At 44.6% G+C, this 26,544-nt stretch overlaps 1 protein-coding gene across 1 annotated transcript in view; it reads right to left on the bottom strand.

The window, feature by feature from the left end:
* ankar (ankyrin and armadillo repeat containing) overlaps positions 1–26,544 on the bottom strand; it is a 255,424-nt gene that overhangs the window by 54,059 nt on the left and 174,821 nt on the right. The window contains exon 22 of the mRNA XM_068036280.1: positions 20,816–20,977. Within this exon, the coding sequence (XP_067892381.1) occupies positions 20,816–20,977 (162 nt within the window). The remainder of the gene's footprint in view (positions 1–20,815; positions 20,978–26,544) is intronic.

Below are 26,544 nucleotides of genomic sequence, written 5' to 3'. Positions count from 1 at the left end.
AAGGAAGTGAATGGAGTTGAATGAGAAGTTGTTCAATGTGAAAACAAGTTCAGCCAGGCGGAGGAGGGTGGCGGTGGACGGGGACTGGTTGGGCCTCTGTTCAAGGAAAAAGCGGAGAGCCCTCAAACCGTCCTGGTGGGGGATGGAGGTGTAGAGAGATTGGACGTCCAGAGTGAAGAGGAGGCGGTTGGGGCCAGGAAACTGGGAATTGTCAAAATTAAGTAGGGCGTCAGAAGAGTCACGGATGTAGGTGGGAAGAGACTGGACCAGCGGAGAAAAGATAGAGTCAAGATAGGAAGAAATAAGTTCGGTGGGGCAGAAACAAGCTAAAACAATGGGCCTGCCAGGATAGTCCTGTTTGTGGATTTTGGAAAGGAGATAGAAGTGGGCAGTCCGGGGTTGCGGGACTTTGAGGCTGGAAGCTGTAGAGGGAAGATCTCCAGAGGAGATGAGGTCAGTGACACTCCTGTGGACAGTCACTTGATGTTCGGTGGTGGGATCATGGTCCAGGGGAAATAGGAAGAAGTGTCTGAGAGTTGGCGCTGAGCCTCTACAAGGTAGAGGTCGGTACACCATACAACAACAGCACCACCCTTGTCTGCAGGTTTGATGACGATGTCGGGGTTAGACCTGAGAGTAAGGAGTGCGGCAAGTTCAGAGGGGGAGAGGTTAGAGTGAGTGAGGGGGGCAGAGAAATTGAGATGACCAATGTCTCACCGACAGTTTTCAATGAAAAGCTCAAGAGCGGGTAAGAGGCCAGAAGGAGGGGTCCAGGTACAGGGAGAATGCTGGAGGTGGGTGAATGGATCTGCTGATCGTGGGGAGGACTCCTGGTCAAAGAAATGTGCCCGGAGACAGAGGCGATGGAAGAAGAGCTCAACGAAGAAGATGGCTGTGGTTTTTGGAGATCAATCATCTCAGTCCCAGGACATCACTGCAGGAGTTCCTCAGGGTAATGTCCCAGGCCCAACCATCTTCAGCTGCTTCATCAATGACCGTCCCTCCATCATAAGGTCAGAAGTGAGGATGTTTGCTGATGATTACATAATGTTCAGCACCATTTGCAACTCCTCAAATACTGAAGCGTCCCAGCAAGACCTGGACAACATTCAGGCTTTGGCTGATAAGTGGCAAGTAACATTCGTGCCACACAAGTGCCAGGCAATGACCATCTCAAACAAGAGAGAATCTAACCATCTCCCCTTGATGTTCAATGGCATTACCATCACTGAATCCCCCATCATCAACATCCTAGGGGTTACCATTGACCAGAAACTGAACAGGACCAGCCACATAAATACTATGACCACAAGAGCAGGTAAGAGGCTGGGAATTCTGTGGCGAGTAACTCACCTCCTGACTCCCCAATGTCTGTCCACCATCTACAAGGCACAAGTCAGGAGTGTGATGGAATACTCTCCACTTGCCTGTATGGGTGCAACTCCAAGCAGCCCACTTGACTGGCACCCCATCCACCATCTTCAACATTCACTCCCTCCACAACTGATGCACAGTGGCGTCTGCGTGTGCCATCTACAAGATGCACTGCAGCAACTCACCAAGACTCCTTTGACAGCATCTTCTAAACCTGCAACCTCTACCACCTAGAAGGACAAGGGCAATGCATGGGAACACCACCACCTGCAAGTTCCCCTCCAGGCCACACACCATCCTGACCTGGAACTATATCACCATTCCTTCACTGTCACTGGCTCAAAATCCTGGAACTCACTGTGGGTGTACCTACACCTAAAGGACTGCAGCAGTTCAACAAGACAGCTCACCACCACCTTTTCAAGGGCAATTAGGGATGGGCAATAAATGATAGCTGAGCCAGTGGTGCCCACATCCCATGATTGAATAAAAACAAAGTGAAAAACACACAGATAGCAAGTACCTCATACCTATTGGACAAAGTCAAGGGCCAAGACTCCTCCATCGCTGCATGCTGGATTCCCCATACCTGTCTGACTCACAGTCACACCCTCCTGTTCCTGACCATTGGCCAACTCTAAAGTTCTACTTAACCCAAGGGGTGTGACTGCCTCCTGCAACAAAGTTTCCAGGTAACTCTCCCACTCCCTAGTGCTCCACAATGTCTGCAGCTCTGACTCCAGCTCAACATATCTGAGTCGAAGTTGCTCAAGCTGATGCACTTACCACAGATATGGTTGTTCAGAATCGTAATGCTTTCCACAAACTCCTACATGTTGCAGTTCCGGCATACCACCTGCCCTGCTATGTCTGTCTAACCTTATTTATTTATTTGATTGGTTAAGTAGTTATTAGATTAGTAAAGTAATAGCAAATTACAGTCTCCTAGCCTGGAGACAAAAGAAGAACACTCACCAGCTACTGGAGCTAAAACAAAAACAAAAGAAAGCAGCGCCTCCTTCCCCTGCTGCACCAAATTCCCATTTGCTCCAAATGCTTGACTTTAGCACTTGGCGTACTGTCCCAAGCCTAAACATCTGCAGCTGCTTTATCAATGACCTTCTCTCCAAAATAAGGTCAGGACATGCACCTGAAGTGCTGTAACCTGCAAGGCTACAGACTGATTGCTGGAAGGTGGGAATAGATTGGGCGGCTAGATTTTTCGGCCGGCGCAGATATGATGGGCTGAATGGCCTCCTTCTGTGCCATAATTTTTCTATGGTTCTTTAATTTCACTGTGTTCAGCACCATTCATAACTCCTCAGATACTGAAGCAGTCCATGTCCCAATGCAGCAAGACATGGACAACATTCAGGCTTGAGCTGATAAGTGGCAAGTAACATTTGTGCCACATAAATACCATCTCCAATGTTAAATTCCGGAAAGCCTGTTGTGGAAGAATAATACTAGAGCCTATCTTTACTTAGTTTTACATTTATTTTATAGAGTAAAAGGATTACAAACAAGTAGCTCCTCACTCAAAACTCAAAAGTCTCAGTGTGTCTCCTTATAAGTGCTCAAGTAAGACCCCAATTTTAACACCCCCACCTGCATATAATTAAACAATTGATACACAATTAACAGATTCCCTTCTTTCTTTTATAATAAAACTTAGATTACCATACCCAAACAACATTTCAAAAAAATTCCATATTATGTACAAAGTATTAACATTGCGAGACGCCCCTCCTCCAGCACCCTTGACAATTTCTTTGTACTAGCATCTCTTTTTGCGAAGCAATTAGAAAGCTGAGACTTGCATCTACCCATTTAAGTTTGGAGATATCCTTTCTCTCCAGAATTTGTTTCAGTCCAATGAGGTCAATATGTAGTCTTTTCGAACTTACACTTTTTGTATAGTGTACATTGTCCCATAAAGAACGATATCCACATAACATTCAATGGATATCCTATCTTCAATTTGTTCTTTGTTCAGAATTTCACCTAAAATATTTGACAAATAGAACCCCATAACCACTGCCTCCACAAGCCCCAGTGTTTCTGCAGCTAGAGTACTTTTAAAGATCCTTTTTATTTTCTTTGCTTCCCAAGCTAAACGGCAACATGTCCCATTTTCACCTATCGGAGATATGGACCAGAATTTATGGCCCCTCAACAAGTGGGCTGGTGGTGGGGGTGGGGGGAGGGGCAGAATATTGAGTGGGAGGTAGGGGGGACATTCCTGAACCTGTCCCACCCCCGCTGCAATTTTGTGTGGGGTGGCGGAGGCGTGAAATTTCCTGCCCACCCCAGACCAATCAAGGCTCTGAAGTGGCCAATCAAACTGCCACTTAAGGGCCTCCTCCCACCGCGACAGGTATTTTACCCTTGGCAGCCTTCTTGTGGGCTGGGGGGGGGGGGGTGGCGGGGCACCTCCTGAACGGCCACTTTGTGCCCCACAGAAGGCTGCCCCGAAGTCCCAACTGCGTCCCAACGCACAACACCACCCCCTAACCGAACCCCCTTGCCTCACCGGGGCCCAGCTAATTGTCCTGAGAAAGGCCCTAAAAACCTACCTGAGTTCCAGGGCCATCCTTCCTCTTGCCTCTGATGGCTGGGTGTAGTCCCAGCAGTGGTCACCACTCCCAGTGGAGCTGCTAGGAATAAGAGCTGCTGATTGGCCGGCAGCTCCATTAGGCAAGACTTCCTGCCTGAAGGAGGTGGAAGTCCCGCCCAAGACCAATTAAGAGCCTGGGGAGCGAAAAATCCCAGCTTGCCTCCCCAGGCCCGGTGGAGGGGGACTCGCCCCCAACTTTTCACCCAACGTAAAATTCCGGTCATTATGAAACCAGCAGCACTCAAATACCCATCAGGAAGATTAGTCTGTAAAGCATCTCCAAAATTGACTAGCTTCATATTCTTTGGGTCACCTAAGAATGGGAACTTCAGTACACATTTCTCCAGATTTGATTTTTTTTAATGTTTTATTTGCCCTTAAAACATTCCCTACTTTCAGGTATTTATTTCATCATCGTACTCAGCTCCAATACAACAAAACTAGCAACATGTTTAGTCTGAGAGCACAACCAATTTAATTGACAACTCAAGCTTCGCAGTTGCTCTGCCTCTTCTTCAGATATATCATCTTTCTGCCATGACCAAGCATGTGAGTACCACTCTCTAAATAGGATTGTTGATTTAAAGTTATTCCAGACTTAGTCTGCTTGATATCTAAACCAATATATTTAAATGCCCTACAAGCCTGACTCCAATCTTAAATTTTGCCCTAATCTTATTAGCAACATATTTCTCAACATCCACTGTACAGCCCCATAAGAAATCATAAACATGCATTATGACGATACCTGAAGGTTTCTCCTTATGATATCCATAAAACATGGAAAGATCTGCTCTTCATTAAACACAACAATTTTCAACAAAACAAATCTCACCGAGAAATACCATAGCCTGGAAGCATCATTAAGGCCATAGACACATTTATTCAGTTTCCACAGTTTACATTCTGCATCTGCTGCCTCTTTAGGTGATTTCAGAAACACCTCAACCACCAGAAGCAGCGGCGGTGGCGGTGAGAGGAGCCGGGGTATTAAAGGAGCGGCGAGCCAAGGCCCGAGACCAGAAGCAGCGGCGGCGGCAGTAAGAGGAGCCGGGGTATAAAAGGAGCGGAGAGCCAAGGCCCGAGACCAGAAGCAGCAGCGGAGGCGGTGGTGAGAGCGCTTTGTTCTGTTCAGTGGACCTACTTGACCAACAAAAATCAAAGTGTGATGTCACAGGAGGGCTGGTAAGTGATTAGTGGGTATTTCTTTCCTTCTTCCGTGTCTCATGTTGGTTTTTCTTGGGGTTTTTTTTGGTTTTGGCCAAGTAATTTAAATCAGGCGACGTCATTACAGGTTAAGAGTACACTTAAATAGTTTTTTTTCTTAAATACTGTGATCCAAATTAAATAATTAAATAGAATAGAGATGGCTGGGCAGGCGATGTGTTACAGCTGTAGCATGTGGGAGCTGGTGGACACCGCTGTGATTCACGGTGACCACATCTGCAGCAAGTGTTGGCTGCTCGAGGAACTTCGGCTCAGTGTTGATGAGCTGGAGTCTGAGCTGCGGACACTGCGACACATCAGGGAGGGGGAGAGTTACCTGGACACCGTGTTTCAGGAGACAGTCACACCCCTTAGATTAATTACATCCAATCTGGACCGTGGTCAGGGACAGGAGAGTGTGACTGCGAGTGAGGCTGGTATGGGGATCCAGAATTTAGTTTTGGAGGAGCCTCAGCCAGTGCCCTTATCCAATAGGTACAAGATTCTTGCTTCTGGTGTGGACGAGGGCACAGGCTGCAGGGAGGATGAGCAAAGTGACCACAGCACCGTGGTTCAGAATGCCATTCAAGTGGGGGCAGAAAAGAGAAATGTAGTTGGAGTAGGGGATAGCATAGTCAGGGCAATAGATACTGTTCTCTGCAGCAAAGATAGAGAATCCGGAAGGCTGTGTTGCCTACCTGGTGCCAAGGTTAAGGACATCTCTTCTGGGCTGGAGAGGAACTTGGAGTGGGAGGGGAAAGATCCAGTTGTCGTGGTCCACGTGGGTATCAACGACATAGGTAGGACTAGGAAAGAGGTTCTGCTGAGGGACTATGAGCAGCTTGGGGCCAAATTAAAATGCAGAACCACAAAGGTAATAATCTCCAGATTACTATCTGAGCCATGTGCAAATTGGCATACGGTAAAAGTAAGATTAGAGAGGTAAATGTGTGGCTCAAAATTGGTGTGGGAGAAATGGGTTCAGATTCATGGGACACTGGCACCAGTACTGGGAAAGAGAGAGCTGTTCCGTTGGTATGGGCTTCACTTGAACCATGCTGGGACCAGTGTCCTGGCGAATTGTATAATTGGGTTGTAGATAAGGCTTTAAACTAAATAGTGGGGGGAGGGTTCAATTGAAAGGAAGTTTAAAAAGTCGCAAAGCAACGAGAGAGCAGAGGTGCAGGATAGTGAAGGAACATACATTAATCAGAGAGTGACAGGAAGGGACAGAGAATACAAGCATAAGAGTACAGCAGAAATTAGAACCGGAGTAGGTCAAAATGTAAAAAGTCAAAGCTTAAGGCTCTTTATCTGAATGCACGTAGCATTTGTAACAAGATAGATGAGCTGATGGCACAGATAGAAATAAATGAATATGATTTGATAGCTATCACAGAGACATGGTTGCAGGATGACCAGGACTGGAATCTAAATGTTCAAGGATTTTCAACGTTCTGGAAGAATAGGCAGAAAGGAAAAGGAGGTGGGGTAGCTTTGCTATTAAAGGAAGGGATCAGTGCAGTTGTGATTAATGGTATAGGTGTAATAGATCGTGATGTAGAATCAGTTTGGGTGGAATTAAGGAATAGCAAGGGATAGAAATCACGGGTGGGGGTGGTCTATAGGCCCCTGAAGAGTAGCCTCTCTGTAGGACAAGATAGTAATCAGGAAATAATGCAGGTGTGTAAGAAGGGCACTGCAATTATCATGGGTGATTTTAATCTGCATATAGACTGGACAAATCAAATTGGCAAGGGTAGCATGGAAGACGAATTTGTAGACTGCCTCAGGGATTGTTACTCAGAGCAGTATGTTGCAGAGCCTACCAGGGAACGGGCTATTTTAGATTTGGTATTGTGTAATGAGGTAGGATTAATAAGAGATCTCATAGTTAAGAATCCTTTAGGGGGAAACGATCATAACATGGTAGAATTTCAAATTCAGTTGGAGGGTGAGCAACATGGGTCTCAGACCAGTGACTTCAACTTAAACAAGGGCAATTACAGAGGTGTGAAGAAAGAGTTGTCTAAAGCAGGCTGGGAAGATAGACTACAGGGGAAGTCAGTAGATGAGCAGTGGCAGACTTTTAAGCAGATATTTCATAACACTCAGCAACATTTATTCCAGTCAGAAGGAAGGACTTGAAGAGAACGATGAACCACCCGTGGAAAAGAAAGGAAATTAAGGAGAGCATCAAATCAAAAGCAAAGGCGTACAATGCGGTGAACACAAGTGGTAGGCCAGAGGATTGGGAAGTTTTTAGAAACCAGCAGCAGATGACTAAAAAACTAATAAAGAGGGAAAAAATTGATTATGAGAGTAAATTGGCAAGAAATATAAAAACAAACAGTGAGAGCTTCTATGGGTATATTAAAAGGAAGAGAGTAGCTAAAGTAAGTGTGGGGCCCTTAGAGGATGAGAATGGGGAATTAATAACAAAGAACAGGGAATTGGCAGATAATTTAAACCAATATTTTGCATCAGTCTTCACGGTGGAGGACACTATAAACATGCCAACAATAATAGATAAACAAGGTGTAAATGGGAGGGAGGAACTTGTAACAATTTCTATCACGAGGGAAAAGGTGCTGGACAAACTGATGGGACTAAAGGCAGACAAGTCACCAGGACCTGATGGCCTGCACCCAAGGGTTTTAAAAGAAGTGGCTGCAGAGATAGTGGAGGCATTGGTCATCGTATACCAAAACTCACTGGATTCCGGTAGGGTACCAGCGGATTGGAAAACCGATAATGTGACAAGCCTATTCAAGAAAGGAGGGAGACAGAAAGCAGGAAACTATAGACCGGTTAGCTTCACATCAGTCATTGGGAAAATGCTTGAGTCATTATTCGGGAAGAAATAGTTCAACGTTTAGAAAAACATAATGCAATCAAACAGAGTTAACATGGTTTTATGAAAGGGAAATCATGTTTGACAAATATATTACTCTTTGAGGATATAGCAAGCAGAATGGATAAAGGAGAACCAGTAGATGTTGTGTATTTGGATTTTCAGAAGGCAATTGATAAGGTACCACATAAAAGTTTATTGCACAAAATAGCTCAGGGTATTGGAGGTAATGTGTTGGCATGGATTGAGGATTGGCTAACACACAGAAGGCAGAGAGTTGGGATCAATGGGTCTTTTTCAGGTTGGAAAGCCATAACTATTGGGGTGCCACAAGGATCGGTCATAGGGCCTCAGCTATTTACTATCTACATTAATGACTTAGGGAAGGGACAGAGTGTAATGTATCCAAATTTGCTGCCGATACAAAAATAGGTGGGAAGGCATGTTGTGATGAGGACACAAAGAATCCTGCAAAGGGATATAGATAGGTTAAGTGAGTGGGCAAAAATTTGGCAGATGGTGTTCAAGGTAGGAAAGTATGAGGTAATACACTTTGGTAGGAAGAATAAAAAGGCAGATTATTATTTAGATGGAGAAAGACTACAAAATACTGCAGTACAGAGGGATCTGGGTGTTCTTGTGCATGAAACACAAAAGGTTAGCATGCAGATGCAGCCAGTAATTTGGAAGGCAAATGGAATTTTGGCCTTTATTGCTAGGGGATTAAAAATAGGGAAGTCCTGTTATAACTGTACAGGGTGTTGGTGAGGCCACACCTGGAGTACTGCATACAGTTTTGGTCCCCGTATTTAAAGAAGGATACACTAGCATTGGAGGCAGTTCAGAAAAGGTTCACTAGGCTGATTCCTGGGATGAAGGGTTGTCTTATCAAGAGCGGCTAAACAGGTTAGGTCTTTATTCATTGGAGTTTAGAAGAATGAGAGGTGATCTTATAGAAACATAAGATTTTAAGCGGGCTGGACAGTGTAGACGTTGAGAAGATGTTTCCACTAGTGGAGGAATCTCGAACTAGGTGACATAATTACAGAATAAGGGGACACACATTTAAAACTGAGATGCGAAGGAATTTCTCCTCTCAGAGGGTGGTGAATCTCTGGAATTCTCTGCCTCAGAGAGTTGTGGAGGCTAGGTCACTAAATATATTTAAGGAGGAGGTAGATAGATTTTGAAATCTCGGGGAGTTGAGGGTTAGGCAGAGCAGGCCCGAAAGAGAAGTTGAGGACTGGGACAGATCAGCCATGTTCTTATTGAATGGTGGGGCAGGCTTGAGGGGCTGAATGGCCTACTCCTGCTCCTATTTCTTATGTTCTTATGTTCTCTCTCTGAAAAGTATCACCCTGCAGAAATATGGCTTTTATATCAAAAGATCTACACTCCCATGAATATGTGGCCAAAAGAGCTAAAAAAAATTTCAAGATTACTTTTCCAGCTGTGGAGAGTCCACTCTAACATCAGTATCACCCAGTTGCTCTTCAAAACTGCTCACAACTAGCCTTATTTTAGCCTTATAAGTCCCATCGGGAAGAACGTTTTCAATACAAATCCATCTATGTGACAAAAATGGCTGTCCCCTATCTGGTACCTCAGAATAAACACCAAACTCACACCAACTCTATCCCCTTATGATTTGCTTCTCTTATTAGTTTATCCGCAAGTTTATTGACAGTCATTAAAACTTCATGGTCATGCTTTTAGTTCTATTTAGAGACTGTTCTCTAGCCTTTGTTTCATTGTGGAATCTGCTTAAACTACGGCCTCTATTAGTATTTTCATGTCTTATGGGACTACTGCTATAAGATCTCCCTCTTGCACCATTGGAGACTGTTTCTGCAGTACGGGATCGTTCCCTGACACAAGAGTCAATTCCAGACCCACCATTAGAACTTGCACTACACTTTCTTACTCTCCACTCTTTCACCCCATTCTGTCAGTCCATGGACCTTGCTTCTGGGCCATCATCTTGAAAATTCAACCAATATTTAAACTTGGCATTAGATTTTTCTGCATGCCCCACAATTGTTGCATCCCTTCATTTATGAGACCCCTCTGGAATATATGTTACCCAAGTACCTACTCGGGGCAATCATCCTTTGGATGTGATAGCTCTTTCTTGAGCGTCATGATCGCTCACCTTACTATCCAACCCTTGAGCTACTTCATTCTGTTCCTCAGGACCTTCATCACAAAATATATGGGGCTGGATTTTCTTAGCGGCCGTACTCCGCGGCGACGCACTTTGAACTCAGCAGCCTTCTGACACGGAAGTGCCGCTGCCGGGCCCCCACAATGTTACGCGCGGGGGCTCATTTAAAGAGAGGGGCCCCAATGACATAGAGGGGGCAGCCACCACCTCCCTGGCAACAGCATCCGGCCCCACTGCGCAGGTGCCTGCACCATTTTTAAAGGGCTTCAAGCCCTTCAGTAGCATTTTAATAGTTAAAGATCCCGGTCTCCGGGAAATAAAAATAAAAGTTTATTTCAACTGTAAATTCTGTCTCCCACCCTCCAATAGGTAATTTATATATATAAATTTTCCTCTCGCCCCATAATAAACTGTTATTGATATCCCACACTTTCCCCCCAAAAATCTGTTCCCTTTCACCCTCAACCCCTTCCCACCATCCCTACAGCCAATAAAAATTGTTTTCCCTGCACTCCCACCACCTCACCGGCCTGAAAATTTTATTCCTCCCCTCCCCCGCCCCCCCCCCCCCCCCCACAACCAGGTTCCCGCCTCGGAACTCCATATGGAGTTCCGAAGGCGTACGAGGTGCGGTCGGTGGCCGTAAAATCGGCGTGGGTCGGCCGCCACCAGCAGGTAAGTTCATTTACATCTAATTTTTGTTAATTTAATGATTTAGATGAAGGCCCCGTCGCCAAGCGCAAAGGTGGGGAGGCCGCACCGAGGTCCCCCTGCCAGTGGTAATATGCGGCAGGCCCTTCTTGACGTCGGTGGTTGAGGCGGGCCTCTCCCTGCAGAATTGTCCAGGGGCCCTCCCGCCGTGACCCATGGCATCGAGGGGCTGGTAAAACCTAGACCATGTTCATTTGAGGTACAAGGTGTCTTGTCTCCCTCTATCAGCTGCTCAGATTCTAAGATTTTGTAATCAACCCTGATTAATCACGAGGAATGAACATTCAAAATTTGATTACCATCACAACCTATTACCTTACCAGGGTCCTTCTATTCACTATGACCCTCTATTTTATTAGACATCAAACCTTCTGAATTAAATTCTGATTGTTACGCCCGAGGCAGGAGGAGTGCGCTGTTTTTCTCTAGTCCCACTTCTCCATGGGTCATACCATATATGTAAATATTTTACCAGTTACCGATATGGCCAATTATATACTTTATCTATTTTAGTTTCAGAAGAAAATTGACCAACCAGGTTTCTTTAATAAACAACAAAATTATTAATTTATTTTAAAAAAGACTTATCCAGCAAAGATGCAAAGCATTAACACACAGATTGAAATATGAAAGTATATAGATATTCCCTTCTAGAAACCCAACACACATGCACACACACAAAAAATTCTCTGCAGAGGTCTTTTACAAAAAAAAAGACAAAAGAGAATACTTTGGCCAAATACTTGTTAGTTCTTGAAGAAAAAAGATAAGCTATGTTGTGTTCCAAATGGCATACGGTCTGGCATCTGAATACACGTAGATGGGTCACTGCAATCTTTTCTGGAGCAGTTTTTTTCAGGCAGTGTCGAGAATTAATCTGGCAGGCTTTCCAGGAGCTTCTGAGGAGAAATGAGGCATCAGGGGTTTTAGCTCTCACACAATGGATTTTTCAGGGTCTGTTAGAGAGGTGGAGGAAAGCTCAGTTGGGTGTTTCTTTCAGCAAGCTACAAACCCATCAAAACAGTCCACACTCCAAATGAACCAAAACAATGGGCTGGATTTTACCTTAGGCAGAAGGGAATTCACCACCGACGGAAAATTCGGTGGCAAACCCGCTTCCGCCACATTCTACGGGTCCCCGGGCTTTAATTGTCCCGAGGCGGGTCTACCACCCGCTTGAGGGAGGAAGTCCCGCCTCTTAGTCCCAGCAGCATCACCAGGAGCGGTGGCCATTGGTGGGACGGCAGCCCAGCCGACCACATGGAGCCATGAGTGAAGATAAGTTGGGCATGCCTCACCAGGGGGATTGGGCGTGCCCTGGTGAGGCTAGGGTGTTCGTTTGGGGTGGGGGGTGGTGTCTTGGGTCCTGGGGATGGGTTGGGAGGCGGGGGTGGTCCTCAATCGGGCACCCTGTGCCCGACTGCCATGGCACCCCACCGGCTCGCGGAAAGGCCGGCAGCTATCACTGGGCGGCCTTTCACATCCCCAGCACACCCACTTACCATGGGTAAAATATCAGTGGAAGTGGGTGAGGGCCCTTAAGTGGCCGTTAAGTGGCCACTTAAGGGCCTTGATTGGCCTCAGGCGGGCAGGCCATTTCCCTCCCCCCCACCCCCGCTCGACTGCCATAAAGTTGGCCAGAGGCGGGAGCAGGGCGGGAAGCCTCCCGGAGTCTCCCGGTCAATTTTATGCCGCCCCCATGCTACCATCTGACCCGCTGGGGCAGAGTAAAATTCAGCCCAATATCCCAAAAGTGCAACCAACTCTTGAGCACCTTAAATCTTGACATGTCACTTCTCTTGTAAATAACTCTCCTGAGTCAACAAGGCTACTGTTGTTTATTTAGCTTAAGGTATGTGACATCTAGTAAAGATTTGTTTTCAAACAAAACCCTTGTAAAAAAAAAACACATCCATGGAATCTTTTCAGTTTTCCAAATTAACCAATGTCCATAATTCTAAAATTTGAGTCCTCAGAAAAAAAGAAGCACTTTCATAACATGCCTCAGATGGCCTTATATGATGCCTCAGAGACCTCAGCCTTGATGAAAGCCCATCTCTTTGGATGTAACACATTCAAATCTGCTGAAAAAATGGAACTAATTGTCGTACCTTCTGGAGCAGGAGGACTGTCACACAGTACAGAAGGCAATTTGGGATTCTGCCCATAGACCAATTGATAGGGACTATATCCCCCAACCAAATGAAGCTAAATCTTTGCATGAACTGCCCATGCCAGGGCAGTTGTCAACTTGCAGTTTGGTTGATCAGCTAAGATTTTATGCAACATTTAATCAATCACTGCATAATTCCTTTCATAAGGACTTTCAGCTGCAGTATTCATATCCATAATGTTCTGAACTTGTCATTGGCAAACTCCCCTCCATTATCAGTCAGAAACATAGCTGGTGCCCCAAATCCAGTCCCTATCCATTTCTGCATGGTTTTATCTATAATCATCCTTTTGTCCTTGCTATTTATTCTTGTAGAAAGACTAAATCTAGTTGCTAGGTCTATAAAATGTATAATGAAAATATTCTTGTCTTTTCCTCGTGTTCTTTAAATCCATGGCAACTACCTCGTTAAAGTCACGTGCCAGTGGATGGCATCCTCCGGTACCTTTTACAGGTTTCACACTGTTCACTAATCTGTTCTAATAGCCTCGTAGACTCCATCAATCACACCTACATCCTTTAGCAGGGTTTTTAATCTTTGACAAGAAGGATGAGCAAATTGTCTGTGTAACTTTAAGATAATTTGCTTTTTATCCCTCTGATTCTTATCACCTGATGCAATTAATACTTCTTTCACACTCTGACTAGAAACATCAGATTTTGTTAAGGGGATACAATAATGCCCTGACTAGGTAAACTGCAAATTCACTGACTTTCCAAAAACAAAAGCCTTAAAACACTCCATATCAAGTTTCATTTGTGCCTTTTTCATTGAAGGTTTACTTAACAGTAAAAGTATCTCACTAGAGACTAAATCAGTACTGATAAAGTGGCTTACTCCAGCTATTTTACATGGAATTACTACTCTCTTTAGTGACTTCAATGTGTTGTCATCACCAAACTTAAAGCTGGTAGGACTTTTATACTTCTTAACCTTGCATTGATCTTCACTACTGAGTGAATCCAGAGAACAATGTAACCAATCAGTTCCACATACTGTCAATGTGCAAGCACTAGCTAATACAGTACAGTTGAATGAATCCGCAACAAACACATTCATCAAAGGACTAAAACTCCTTGTGACTATATATATAATTCATTCAGATTCATCAGTATCTTCCTCTTTTGCTTCAGAATTCTCTGAGTGATGTGTTTTTCAAGGATTCTGCCCATCCGCTTTGGGCAGTGCATTGCATCATGATACTTTGAGTCACACCTGAAGCAACGATAAACTCCAAATTGAATTTTATCAATTTTCTATACAGTCTGTTAAAGTCCATGACATATTCCTCCATTAAATAACCATCTGTTTTCTGAAATCTATCATGCCTCATATACATTTAATAGGTCATTTTTCTTGTAAAATTCAACCAAAAATTCTAACAGAAGATTCAAATCTTCATTAGTATCAAACTGACAAGCACCCAGTTCACAAAACACTTAACTGCTGATTTTACTTTTGGTAGGAAGTGACAACGCCAAGGCCATACCTTGTGTCCTTTTTGGTAGGGACGTAATCCGTGACCACATATCCACTTAATTCTTCCACTGGTCATATGTTTCAGACTCAGAACATTGGATGGCAATCATACCCTGACAATTTACACTTGCTTTCTGCCACATTTTCCACAATAGCAAGTGAGATTTTAGTTTTCTATGTAAAAAAAAATTCTTAGTTTCCAACCCTCAGCTTTAAGCAACAATCCTCTGCTACCATGTTAAACTCCAGAAAGCTTGTTGTGGAATGATAATGCTGGAGCCTATCTTTACTCAGTTTCACATTTATTGCACAGAGTAAAAGTATTACAAACAAGGAGCTCCTTACTCAAACCTCCACTAGTCTCAGTAAGTGTCTCTTTATAAGTGCTCAAGCAGGACCCCAAAAAACGCCCTCCACCTGTAATAATTTAACAATTGATACACAATTAACATCCAACAAAAGAGAATCTAATCATCTCCCCTTGACATTCAACAGTATTACCATTGCTGAATCTTCCACCATCAATATCCTGGGGTTACCAATAACCAGAAACTTAACTGGACCAGCCATCTATAAATACTGTATCTATTGTAGGGAGGTGGTGGTAATGCCACTAAACCAGCAATTCAGAGGGCCTGGCTAATGCTCTGGGGACATGGGTTCAAATCCCACCATGACAGCTGGTGGAATTTAAACATTTTTTAAAAAGCTCATCTCAGTAATGGTGACCATGAAACCATTGTCGATTGTTGTAAATCCATCTGGTTCCCTTTAGGGAAGGAAACCTGCTGTCGTTACCTGGTCTGGCCTACATGTGACTCCAGACCATCAGCAACGTAGTTGACTCTTAAATGCCCTTGAAATGGCCCAGCAAGCCATTCAGTTGTACCAAACCACTAGAGAAAAGTCTAAAAAGAATGAAACCAGACAGGCCACTTGGCATCGACCTAGGCACTGGAAACAATAACAACACAGTCAGCTCTGTTGACGCTGCAAAATCCTGCTGACTAACTTCTGGGGGCATGTGCCAAAATTGTAAAAGGCAAGGCTGAAGCATTTGTAATCATTTTCAGCTTAAGTGCTGTGAAGATGATCCATCTTGGCCTCCTCCTGAGGTCTCCAGCATCATAGACGTCAGTCTTCAGCCAATTCAATTTACTCCATGTGATATCAAGAAATGGCTGAAGGCACTGGAAACTGCAAAGGCTATGGGTCCTGACAACATTTTGGCAATAGTACCGAAGACTTGTGCTCCAGAACTAGCTAGCCGCTATCCAAGCTGTTCCAGTGCAGCTGCAACACTGGCATCTACCTAACAATGTGGAAAATTGCCCATGTATGTCCTGTACACAAAAAGCAGGACAAGTCCAACCCGGTCAATTACCGCCCCATCAATTTACTCTTGATCATCAGCAACGTGATGGAAGGTGTCATCATCTGTGTAATCAAGAGGCACTTACTCAGCAACAAACTGCTCACTGGCGCTCAGATTTGGTTCTGCCAGGGCCACTCAGCTCCTGATCTCATTACAGCCTTGGTTCAAACATGGACAAAAGAGTAGAACTCAAGAGTGAGGTGAGAGGGTGATTGCCCTTGACATCAAGGCAGCATTTGACTGGGTATGGCATCAAGAAGTCCCAAAAAAACTGCAGTCATTGGGAATCAGAGAGGAAACTCTCCACAGGCTGGAGCCATACCTATCACAAAGGAAGATGGTTGCGGTTGTTGGAGGTCAATCATCTCAGTCCCAGAACATCACTGTAGGAGTTCCTCAGGATAATGTCCTAGGCCCAACCATCTCAGCTGCTTCATCAATGACCTTCCCTCCATCGTAAGGTCAGAAATGGTGATTTCGCTGATGATTGCACAATGTTCAGCACCATTCGCAACTCCTCAGATACTGAAGCAGTCCATGTCCATATGCAGCAAGACCTGGACAATACTCAGGCTTGGGCTGATAAGTGGCAAGTAACATCCGCGTCACACAAGTGCCAGACAATGACCATCTCCAATAAGAGAGAATCCAACCATCTCCCCTTGACATTCGATGGTATTACCATCGCTGAATCCCGCACTATTGACATCCTGGGGGTTACCATTGACCAGAAACTGAACTGGACCAACCACATAAATACTGTGGCTACAACAGCAGGTCAGAAGTTGAGAATTCTGTGGCGAGTAACTCACTTCCTGACTCCCCAAAGCCTTTCCACCATCTACAAGGCACATGTCAGGAGTGTGATGAAATATTCTCGACTTGCCTGGATGAGTGCAGCTCCATCAACCCTCAACAAGTTCAATACCATCCAGGACAAAGTAGCCAGCTTGACTGGCACCCCATCTACCACCTTCAACATTCACTCCCTCCACCTTCGGCGCACAGTGCCAGCAATCTGTGCCATCTACAAGATGCACTGCAGCAACTCACCAAGGCTCCTTTGACAGCTCCTCCCAAACCTGCGACCTCTACCAGCTAGAAGGATAAGGGCAGCAGATACATGGGAACACCATCACCTGCAAGTTCCCCTCGAAGCTCACACCATCCTGACTTGGAACCATTCCTTAACTGTCACTGCCTCAAAATCCTGGAACTCCCTTCCCAACAACATTGTGGGTGTACCTACACAACATGGGCTGCAGTGGTTCAAGAAGACGGCTCACCACCTACTTCTCAAGGGCAATTAGGGATGGGCAATAAATACTGGCCTAGCCAACGATGCCCACATCACCTGAAAGAATAAAAAAAGAGCAGGTCAGAGGCTGGGAATTCTGTGGGGAGTAATTCACCTCCTGACTCCCCAAAGCCTGTCCACCATCTACAAGGCACAAGTCAGGAGTATAATGGAATATTCACCACTTGCATGGATGAGTACAGCTCCAAAAACGCTCAAGAAACTCGACATCATCGAGGACAAAGTAGCCCGCTTGATCAGCACCCCATCCACAACATTAAACATTCACTCCCTCCATCACCAGTGCACAGCGGCAACAGTGTGTAGCAGCTACAACAGGAGTGTCCAACCTTTTTGTGTGGGGGACGTCACATTACAATTTTTGTCCTACACAGGGGGCTGGTAGAAAATTTCAGAAAGATAAAGGTATTAAAAATGATCTTACTATCAAAACAACAAATGTGCATTTTTGTGAAGAAGCTTTAAATGAGAAAACTAATTTATTCTTACTTTCGCACCACGAGGTTGAACACTGATTTAGTGTCATACATGACATTATTTTTGCTGATGTAAGTACTCAACATCTGCCTGCACATTTGATGTAGTGATGTGGAGAACTCCAGATAGATGTCCATCTGTCAGGAGTGATCTTGATCTCTTTCTCCCCCCTCTCTCTGTGTGTGTCTCTCTCTGTCTGCTTCTGTCCCCGTCTCTCAGTCTCTTTCTCTCCCACCCTCTCTCTATGTCTCTCTCTCTCTCTCCCTCCTCCGTCTCTCTCTCTCCTGCCTCTCTCTCTCTCCCCTCTCTCTCAGTCCACCATCTCTCTGTCTCTCTCCTCCCCCTCTTTCAGTGTAAGTCTCTCACTCCTCACTGTCCATCGCCTGCTCCCCACTCCTCAATCTCCACTGCTCGCTCCCTGCTCCGCACTCCCCCACTGTGCACTCACCATAAACGCATATTATAGAGGCAAGCTGTGAACACCACCTCTCCGCTGGGCACAGCCATATTGTGTGGGAGCAGGGTCCTAACAAACCAAGAGCTACCCGCTGTGGTTTCCTGACATTCCGGCAGTTTACATCGGCGGACTGGATGGAAACATTTAGAGGGCCGGACTCTGACCATATGTTGGACAACCATGATCTACAAGATGCATTGCAGCAATTCGCCAAGGCTCCTTCGACAGCACCTTCCGAACCTGTGACTTCTACCACCTAGAAGAACAAGGGCAGCAGTTGCGTGGGAATACCACCACCTACAATTTCCCCTACAAATCACATATTATCCTGACTTGGAAGTATATTATCATTCTTTCACTGTCACTGGGTCAAAATCCAGGAACTCCCTCCCTAACAACACTTGGGTGTACCTAGACCACATGGACTGTAGTAGTTCATGGCAGTGGCTCACCACCACATTCCCAAGCGCAGTTAGAGATGGGAAGTAAATGTTGGCCTTGCCAGCAATGCTCATATCTCAAGAATAAATTACAAAATTATTGAAAACCTTACCTAACAAAAACCTATTGATCTCAGTCTTGAAAATTTCAATTGATCCGGCATCTGCAGCCTTTTGAGGAGCAAGTTCCAGATTTTGTGTGAAAAAGTGCTTCCTCATTTTCATTTATTTTTTTATTTATTTTTATTTAGAGATACAGCACTGAAACAGGCCCTTCGGCCCACCGAGTCTGTGCCGACCAACAACCACCCATTTATACTAACTCTACAGTAATCCCATATTCCCTATCACCTCTCTACACTTTGGGCAATTTACAATGACCAATTTACCCATCACCTGCAAGTCTTTGGATGTGGGAGGAAACCGGAGCACCCGGCGAAAACCCACGCAGACACAGGGAGAACTTGCAAACTCCGCACAGGCAGTACCCAGAATCGAACCCGGGTCCCTGGAGCTGTGAGGCTGTGGTGCTAACCACTGCGCCACTGTGCCACCCACTAATTCCGCCCATTCCTTAATGACCTAGCTATAATTTTCAGATTATGCCCTCTTGTTCTGGAGTCCCCCTCCAGAGGAAGTAGTTTTTCTGTATCTACCCAATTGAACTCCCTAATCATTTTAAATACTTCAGTTCGCCCATCCCTTAACTATCTAAACCCAAGGGAATAGAAGCCACGTTTAAGCAACTCACCTCATAATTTAACCTTTTAAGCCCCAATATTATTCTAATGAACCTGTACTGTACCTCTTCCAAGGCCAACATATCTTTCCTGGGTTTTGGTGCCTAAAATTGAGCCCAGTATTTAAACTGAGATCTGATCAAGGCTGAAACCAGAATCCTGGAGGCAATGAGAGTTAGTTTGATATTCCAGCAATCTTTCACACTCACTCATTGCAGCTGTGATTTGAACTTAGCACGGGTCATTGCCAAGTTAGACTCTGTATGGGGTGGGGGCATGTGGATGTGTGGTGGTGAAGGAGTGGTTAGTCTAATTTCTAACAGTGCATTGAGGCTTTTAAAAGAGACACCAAACGGTGGTCTGACTTTTGGAAACAGGACTTCACAAAAAATCAGGCAGAAAAATGTACAAAAGGCAGGGGACTGCAGGGATTCTACCTCAGGACTGCAGGAAGAAATAAAGAGGGATTATTAAGTAAGACCATTGCAAAAGTGGGATAGTGTCCCATGCACATCATTACACAAAGCCAAATTATATTGAATGAACTAAATGACTCTGATCATACCTATTGATCTGTATGTTTCACCTTTCTGTAGAATAAAATGACTTGTGATTTGAACTAAACATTGCCTCATCTAGTGATAACTTGGTCTGAATTCAAAGCAATTGAAAAAATGCATGTGCAAAAGGCATGGATATCTGGTCCAGTTTGTTTATTGTTACATCCCTGGGTTATGCTACCATACATGTAGATATAGGGAAGTGTGAATCAGCTCTCACAAATGATGCACAGACTATTTAAGAAAGCAACTGGACTCCACTGAACCTGAGAATCTATCTGTTACAGAACCAGGTTTGTAACACCTCATTACAAAAATACATTCTTCCTCTTCATAACAATGTCCACTGGCACTTACACAGCCTTCCCACTGAAACTGACTAAACTCCACTTTTACAAAAACCAATAGAAGTCAAGTAGCATCATTCACCACTTCTGAATCACGTGTAATTAATGCAGATGTATCATGATGGGATGCTTTTATTTTGTTGCTGCTTATAAATTCATATTTATTCTAGTTAGTTCTAGTTAGCAGGTAGGTATGCCTCATACTATAATGATTTTGTTAGTGTATCTGCTAAACGTTTGAAAACCACTCTACTTTTATTCCAAATTGAGTAATGCTAGATCCTCATTGTCTAGGCTCCTCACTGTCTGATACTTGTGTGCAGTATCAGAGTGCCATGCACTTATGAAACAGAACTCCAGCACGGAGAAAAGCATTTCAGACGGGGAGGTGAGAAAACTGGTGAAAAAAGGAAGAGTCATTTTCAATGCAAGATGAATTCATAAATACACTATCGGCAGAGATCCTATATGTATATCTCTTCCTCTGTCTTAAAGTAGCATCAAATAATTGAGTATACTAACCAACGCACAGAGTACCCAGTGCAGTGATGGCACTCAGCAATGTATGCAAAGATATTTTAGAGCTTCGTAAAAGTCGAACCAAAGGTGGGATTCCATTTTCTGCACAAATTTTGTCTTGTTGTTCCTTGTTGCACTCACTCAGGGCAATCAATGCCTGGCAAGCTAAATAAATGAACAATCAATATAGTTTCAAATATTTGGTATTAGAATAATGAAGTTTCTAACTTTACATAAAAATTCTCACGTTCACTTGAACATGACGATGACAAAAATTGAATTGATATATAAGTTTTTACAATTGGCAAGGTTATATTAAAAGCAAATACCATTTGATTATTTTTCTAGTTGAAATGTAAAGTTAAAACATTTTTAAAAATTACATTAGCTAATGGACCTGAGTAAGCCCAGTTTTTCTAATATGTACTAGTTTATCTCTGGTACGTGGCATCGCATACAGGGAATAAAGGTCAAGTGTTGTTTTCAGCTAAGAAGGGTTAGCGGACAGGGTAATTGGGTCAGCGTACAGAGACATAATTCAATCCCCATTTTAAAGCCATATGTTCTGTCCATATTTTTATATAGTACTTTGATTTGTTTTTTAAAATTAAATAGCGCAAGGTAATGTAATTTAGGAAGCAGAGAAGTAGTGTTAGAGTTTTGGAATGTTTCTGCAGTACAACAATAACTATACTTCTAAAAGAATTTCATTGATTGCAAAGCACTTTAGGACATCTTGAGGTCATGAAAAGTGCTATATAAATACAAATCTTTCTTTTTGCAGACTGAGAAGCTGCGAGATACAAAATTGAGGAGCTACAGCAGAACTACCGGCCAGAGAATGTAATCATATCATGGCAAGCTTACATAGTACTTCCCATTATAAATGTCGGCATTGGAATTTATAATAGAAAAGTTGTCAAGAAATCTAGGCAGATTAGGATTTTTAATATATAGATCATAGATATAATTGAAATGGCTCTTTTTAAATATTCATACTTGGGATGTAAGCGTTGCTACAAAGGCTGGCATTTATTCCCGATCTCTCATTGGTCAAGCACTTTGATACAATTGAATGGCTTACTGGCCACTTCATCTACCTAGGCTCAACTATCACTAGTAACCTGTCTCTAGATGCAGAAATCAACAAGCACGTGGGAAAGGCGTCCGCTGCTATGTCCAGAATGGCCAAGAGGGTGTGGGAAAATGGTGCACTGTCATGGAACACAAATGGCCAAGTGTTTCAAGCCTGTGTCTTCAGTACCTTGCTCTACGGCAGAGAGGCCTGGGCAACGTATGTCAGCCAAGAGCAGACCATCTTTTTCGCTGCCTCCGGAGAATCCTTGGCAAGACTGTATCTCCAACGCAGAAGTCCTCAAGGCGGCCAACATCCCCAGCATATACACCCTACTGAGCCAGCAGCGCTTGAGATGGCTTGGCCATGTGAGCCGCATGGAAGATGGTAGGATCCCCAAGGACGCATTGTACAGCGAGCTCGTCACTGCTATCAGACCCACTGGCCATCCATGTCTCTGCTTTAAAGACGTCTGAAAACGCGACATGAAGTCCTGTGACGTTGACCACAAGTCGTGGGAGTCAGTTGCCAGTGATCGCCAGAGCTGGCGGACAGCCATAAAGGTGGGGCTAAAGAGTGGCGAGTCGAAGAGACTTAGCAGTTGGCAGGAGAAAAAGACAGAAGTGCAAGGAGAGAGCTAACTGTGTAACAGCCCTGACAACCAATTTTATCTGCAGCGCCTGTGGAAGAGTCTGTCACTCTAGAATTGGCCTTTATAGCCACTCCAGGTTCTGCTTCACAAACCACTGATCACTTCTGGGCGCTTACCCACTGTCTCTCGAGACAAGGAGGCCAAAGAAGAACTGGCCACTTCAAAAGGCAGTTAAGAGTCAACCATGTTGGTGTGAGTCTGGAGTCACATATAGGCCAGACCAGGCAAAGAAACTATTAAGGCAAATTGTATAGTTCTGACACTAAAAGTGTTGGGAAAAAAATACTTATGACAGATCTCATGCTAGGAGTTCATTGACAGTGAGAGATTAAATATTGCACTGCTGCGCTCAAAGGCTGTAATTGCTATTTAATGGGTTCAATTTAAAGAGTTTGCAATTCCATATGAATTGTTGTTGTGAAGAACAGATGACGGCTGGAGAAACGAGCAGGTCTGCTCCACTAAAATAAAAGCAAAATACTGCGGATCCTGGAAATCTGAAATAAAAACAGAAAATGCGGGAAATACTCAGCAAGTATGGCAGCATCTGTGGAGAGAGAAACAGTTAACGTTTCAGGTCTGATGTAAGGTCACAGATCTGAAATGTTAACTTTGTTTCTCTCTCCACAAATGCTGCCAGACCTGCTGAGTATTTCTAGCACTTTCTGTTTTTTATTTTAGGTCTGCACCACTTTCTGAATCTTCTTTGAAGATCTTCTTAAAGCAAGAGTAGTAAAGCAGGGTTTCCCTGTTTGCATGGCAGGTCACCCCCCCAATGTTAGAAAAAATGCTCAGGCTGTTTAGCAAATGTTCAGGCTGACAGATTTGCTGCAGTAATGTGACAGTGTCAAAAATTTTGCCCTATAATTTTCCTAATTATACTTCATAATGTCTTCCCTTATAAAAATTGGAGTAAAAGTAATGAAATTTGCAATAGCATAAGGCAATCATCCATACTATACTGAACAGCATGGTAATAGTAGAGATGCAAGAAAAAGAGAGCTGTGATTCACAATTACAGAGATACCACGGGCAGTTTGAGGAACACAATTAGTAACCTCAACATTTACAAAACTAGTTAGATTTTGGAAACGATCACAGTTTACCCATTATACTTAACTGAACCTGTACATTTTATATTATTTACATTCTGCAAAACCTCAGTTATTTGTAAAATGTCAGCATAAAGAGCAATTCCATCTAGTTATACACGGAATAATCCTTATCCTACTGAATAAACAAGATTTCCTACATTACAGAGCAAATAATCTTCATGCCGATGAATAAAATATGGCCGCGAAATTCGCTAAGGCCTAAAACGGGTGCACTTTGTGCTGCCTGCTCATTTAAGTGATTGCAACATGCAGGCAGTGCTAAATGCGTTGTTGAGAGGCTGCACGCCTGACCAGAGTATGCAAAATCATGACAGACTAGCACCACTCAAAGCTAGCCTGCACTACTTAAAGGCAGTCTGCACTTCTGAAAGGGAAGGTGCATTCTGGCTGCAGCAGGTGCAGGAACTGGTTGTGGAAGAGAGTGTGAGCAAGAGAACACTGAATGATAACACATCATGGCAGAAAGTAGGTTTCAAGACTTTCTGACACTGTACTGGAGGCATTGGACAAGGAGGGCCAGAGGAGAAGAGATGTTGTCTATCCATAGGGGATCAGAAGGGCCTCAAGACCAGGGATAGGCACCAACATGTTGCACCACAGACATTTGACAAAATTATTGACTCAGCCACGGACATGGGGACAATTAATTTGTATATAAAGTGTCTAGCCAACCTAATGCCTTCAAATCACAATCTGATTTAAAATGCATTTCTCCCTATTTAATGAGTACCTGGCATTGTTTTTGCTTGCACCAGTAGTCAATGTCTGCCCACACACTTGATGTAGCGATGCGGAGAATCCAGAGAGATGTCCATCAGTCAGGTGTAATCTTGATCTCTTTCTGTCCCCTCTCACTCTCTCTCCCTGTGTCAATCCCTATACCCTCTCACTGTCCATCTCTCCCCCTCTCTCTCTCTCCCCCTTCTCACCTCCCTCTGTCCATCTGTCTCCCCCCACTCTCTCCTCCTTTCTCTCCCCTCTCTCTCTGTCCATCCCTATCTCCCTTCCTCTCTCTCCCTCCTCTCTCTTGCCCCCATCTCTCTCCACTTTCTTTCCTCCATCCCCCTTCTCTCCCCCTCACTCCTCTCCTCTATCCCTCACTCTCTCACCCCTCTCTCTCTCCCCCACTCTCTCTCTCCCACTCTCTCCCACTCTCTCCTCTCCCTCTCTCTCTTTCCTATCTCTCCCCTCCCCTCTCCCGCACTCTCTCTCCCCTTCCTCTCTCCCCCTCGCTCTTCCCACCCCTCTCTCCCTCTCCCTCTCTCTCCCTCATTCTCCCCTCTCCCTCTTTCCTCTCTCTCTGCCTCACTTTTTCCTCTCCCTCTCTCTCCTCTCTGTCTCTCCAAGTGTCAGGTGTGATCTTGATCTCTTTCTCTCCCCTCTCGCTCACTCGCCCCCTCTCTGTGTCAATCCCTATACCCTCTCTGAATCCATCTCTCACCTCTCTCTCTCCCCCCTCTGTGTCCATCTCTCTCCCTCACTTTCTCGCCCCCCCTTCCTCTGTGTCCATCCGTATTCCCCCACTCTCTTCCCCCTCTCTCTCGCTCTCCATCCCAATCTCCCTCTCCCTTTCTCCCCCTCCCACCTCTCCCTCCCTCTCTCTCTCTCTCTCTCTCCCTCTCTCACCTCTCTCTCTCTCTCCCTCTCTCTTTCCCCTCTTTCTCTCTCTCTTCCTCTCTCTCCCCCTCCCTGTTCCCTTGTCCTCTTCCCTCTCCCTCTCTCTTTCCCCTTTCTCTCCCTCTCCCTCTTCCTTCGTTCTCCCATCTCCCTGCCTCTCTGTCCTTCTCCCCTCTCCCTCTTCCTCCCTCTCCCCCTCCCTGTTCCCTCGTCCTCTTCCCTCTCCCTCTCTCTCTCTCTCTGTCTCTCCCTCTGCCTCTCTCTCTGACAGTTGCACAGAGCAGGAACTTTCTCAAGACCAGCTTTGTGATTGGTCAGTTTTTAAAAAAAAATTCACAGCTGTCAGTTTCATTTTCACAGTGAAAGGTGCTGGGAGCGGGAACAGTGGCTTCCGAGCTCTGGACAGGTTCGGGGTTTTTGGCAGGCTTTCTAAAAAACAATCAGAACCTGCCGGAAAAAACAGAACTTGTCCTGATTTCGGAAGCCGCTGTTCCCGTCCCAGCACTGGTCAGCGTGAAACTGAATCTGATGGCTGTGAATTTTTTTAAAGTCAGACTTGTCTGGAAAGAAGAAGTCAATGGGAAATTTCTCATTCCTGAAATTGCCAGTCACGGACCTCAAAATTTTTACCATGGACACTGGTGTACGGATACGTTGCCAACCACTGCTCCAAATTCTCAGAAACTAATGGGAACAGATGGCTGTGGTGGTCAATGCCAAAGTCCAGGGCAGGGGACAAGGACCAGGTTGCAGTGCTGTCAGAAGTTCAATGACCTCACAAGAGTGGTCAAGATTAGAAAATTCAACTTCAAATGCGACATCTTACCAATTGCCCTGCAAATCTCACACTTTACTCAATGCTACACACCCCCATCACTCAACAACCAACAATCTCAATCAATAACAACTCAAACATAACATTCATATGCCTTATCTCACCCTTACACCCACATCTCACAGATTGCATACACTGCCAGCTATTCAACCATGACAACCACATGACCCAAATACCACACTCAATAACACACTTCCCTCTTTTTTGCAATGCATCGCGGTGCATAGCCGAAGGCAGCAGGAGCTAATCGGTGGGAAAAGGCATGCCTGCAGGTCCTCAGAACCATGGAGGAGACAATGCTTGCCATCATTGGAGTGGCCATGACTGAGGCCCTGACCAGCAGGGGGACTGAAACCATCAAAGATGATGGTATGTTCATATCTAATCCTTGTCACATCCAACTTCCCCTTCATCTCACAATCTTTATTTACAATTTGC

The sequence above is a fragment of the Heterodontus francisci genome, chromosome 7 (assembly GCF_036365525.1).
Source record: "Heterodontus francisci isolate sHetFra1 chromosome 7, sHetFra1.hap1, whole genome shotgun sequence".
Lineage (NCBI taxonomy): Eukaryota > Metazoa > Chordata > Chondrichthyes > Heterodontiformes > Heterodontidae > Heterodontus > Heterodontus francisci.
The sequence above is the reverse complement of the archived record's forward strand: the minus strand, read 5'-3'. Positions and strand labels throughout refer to the sequence as shown.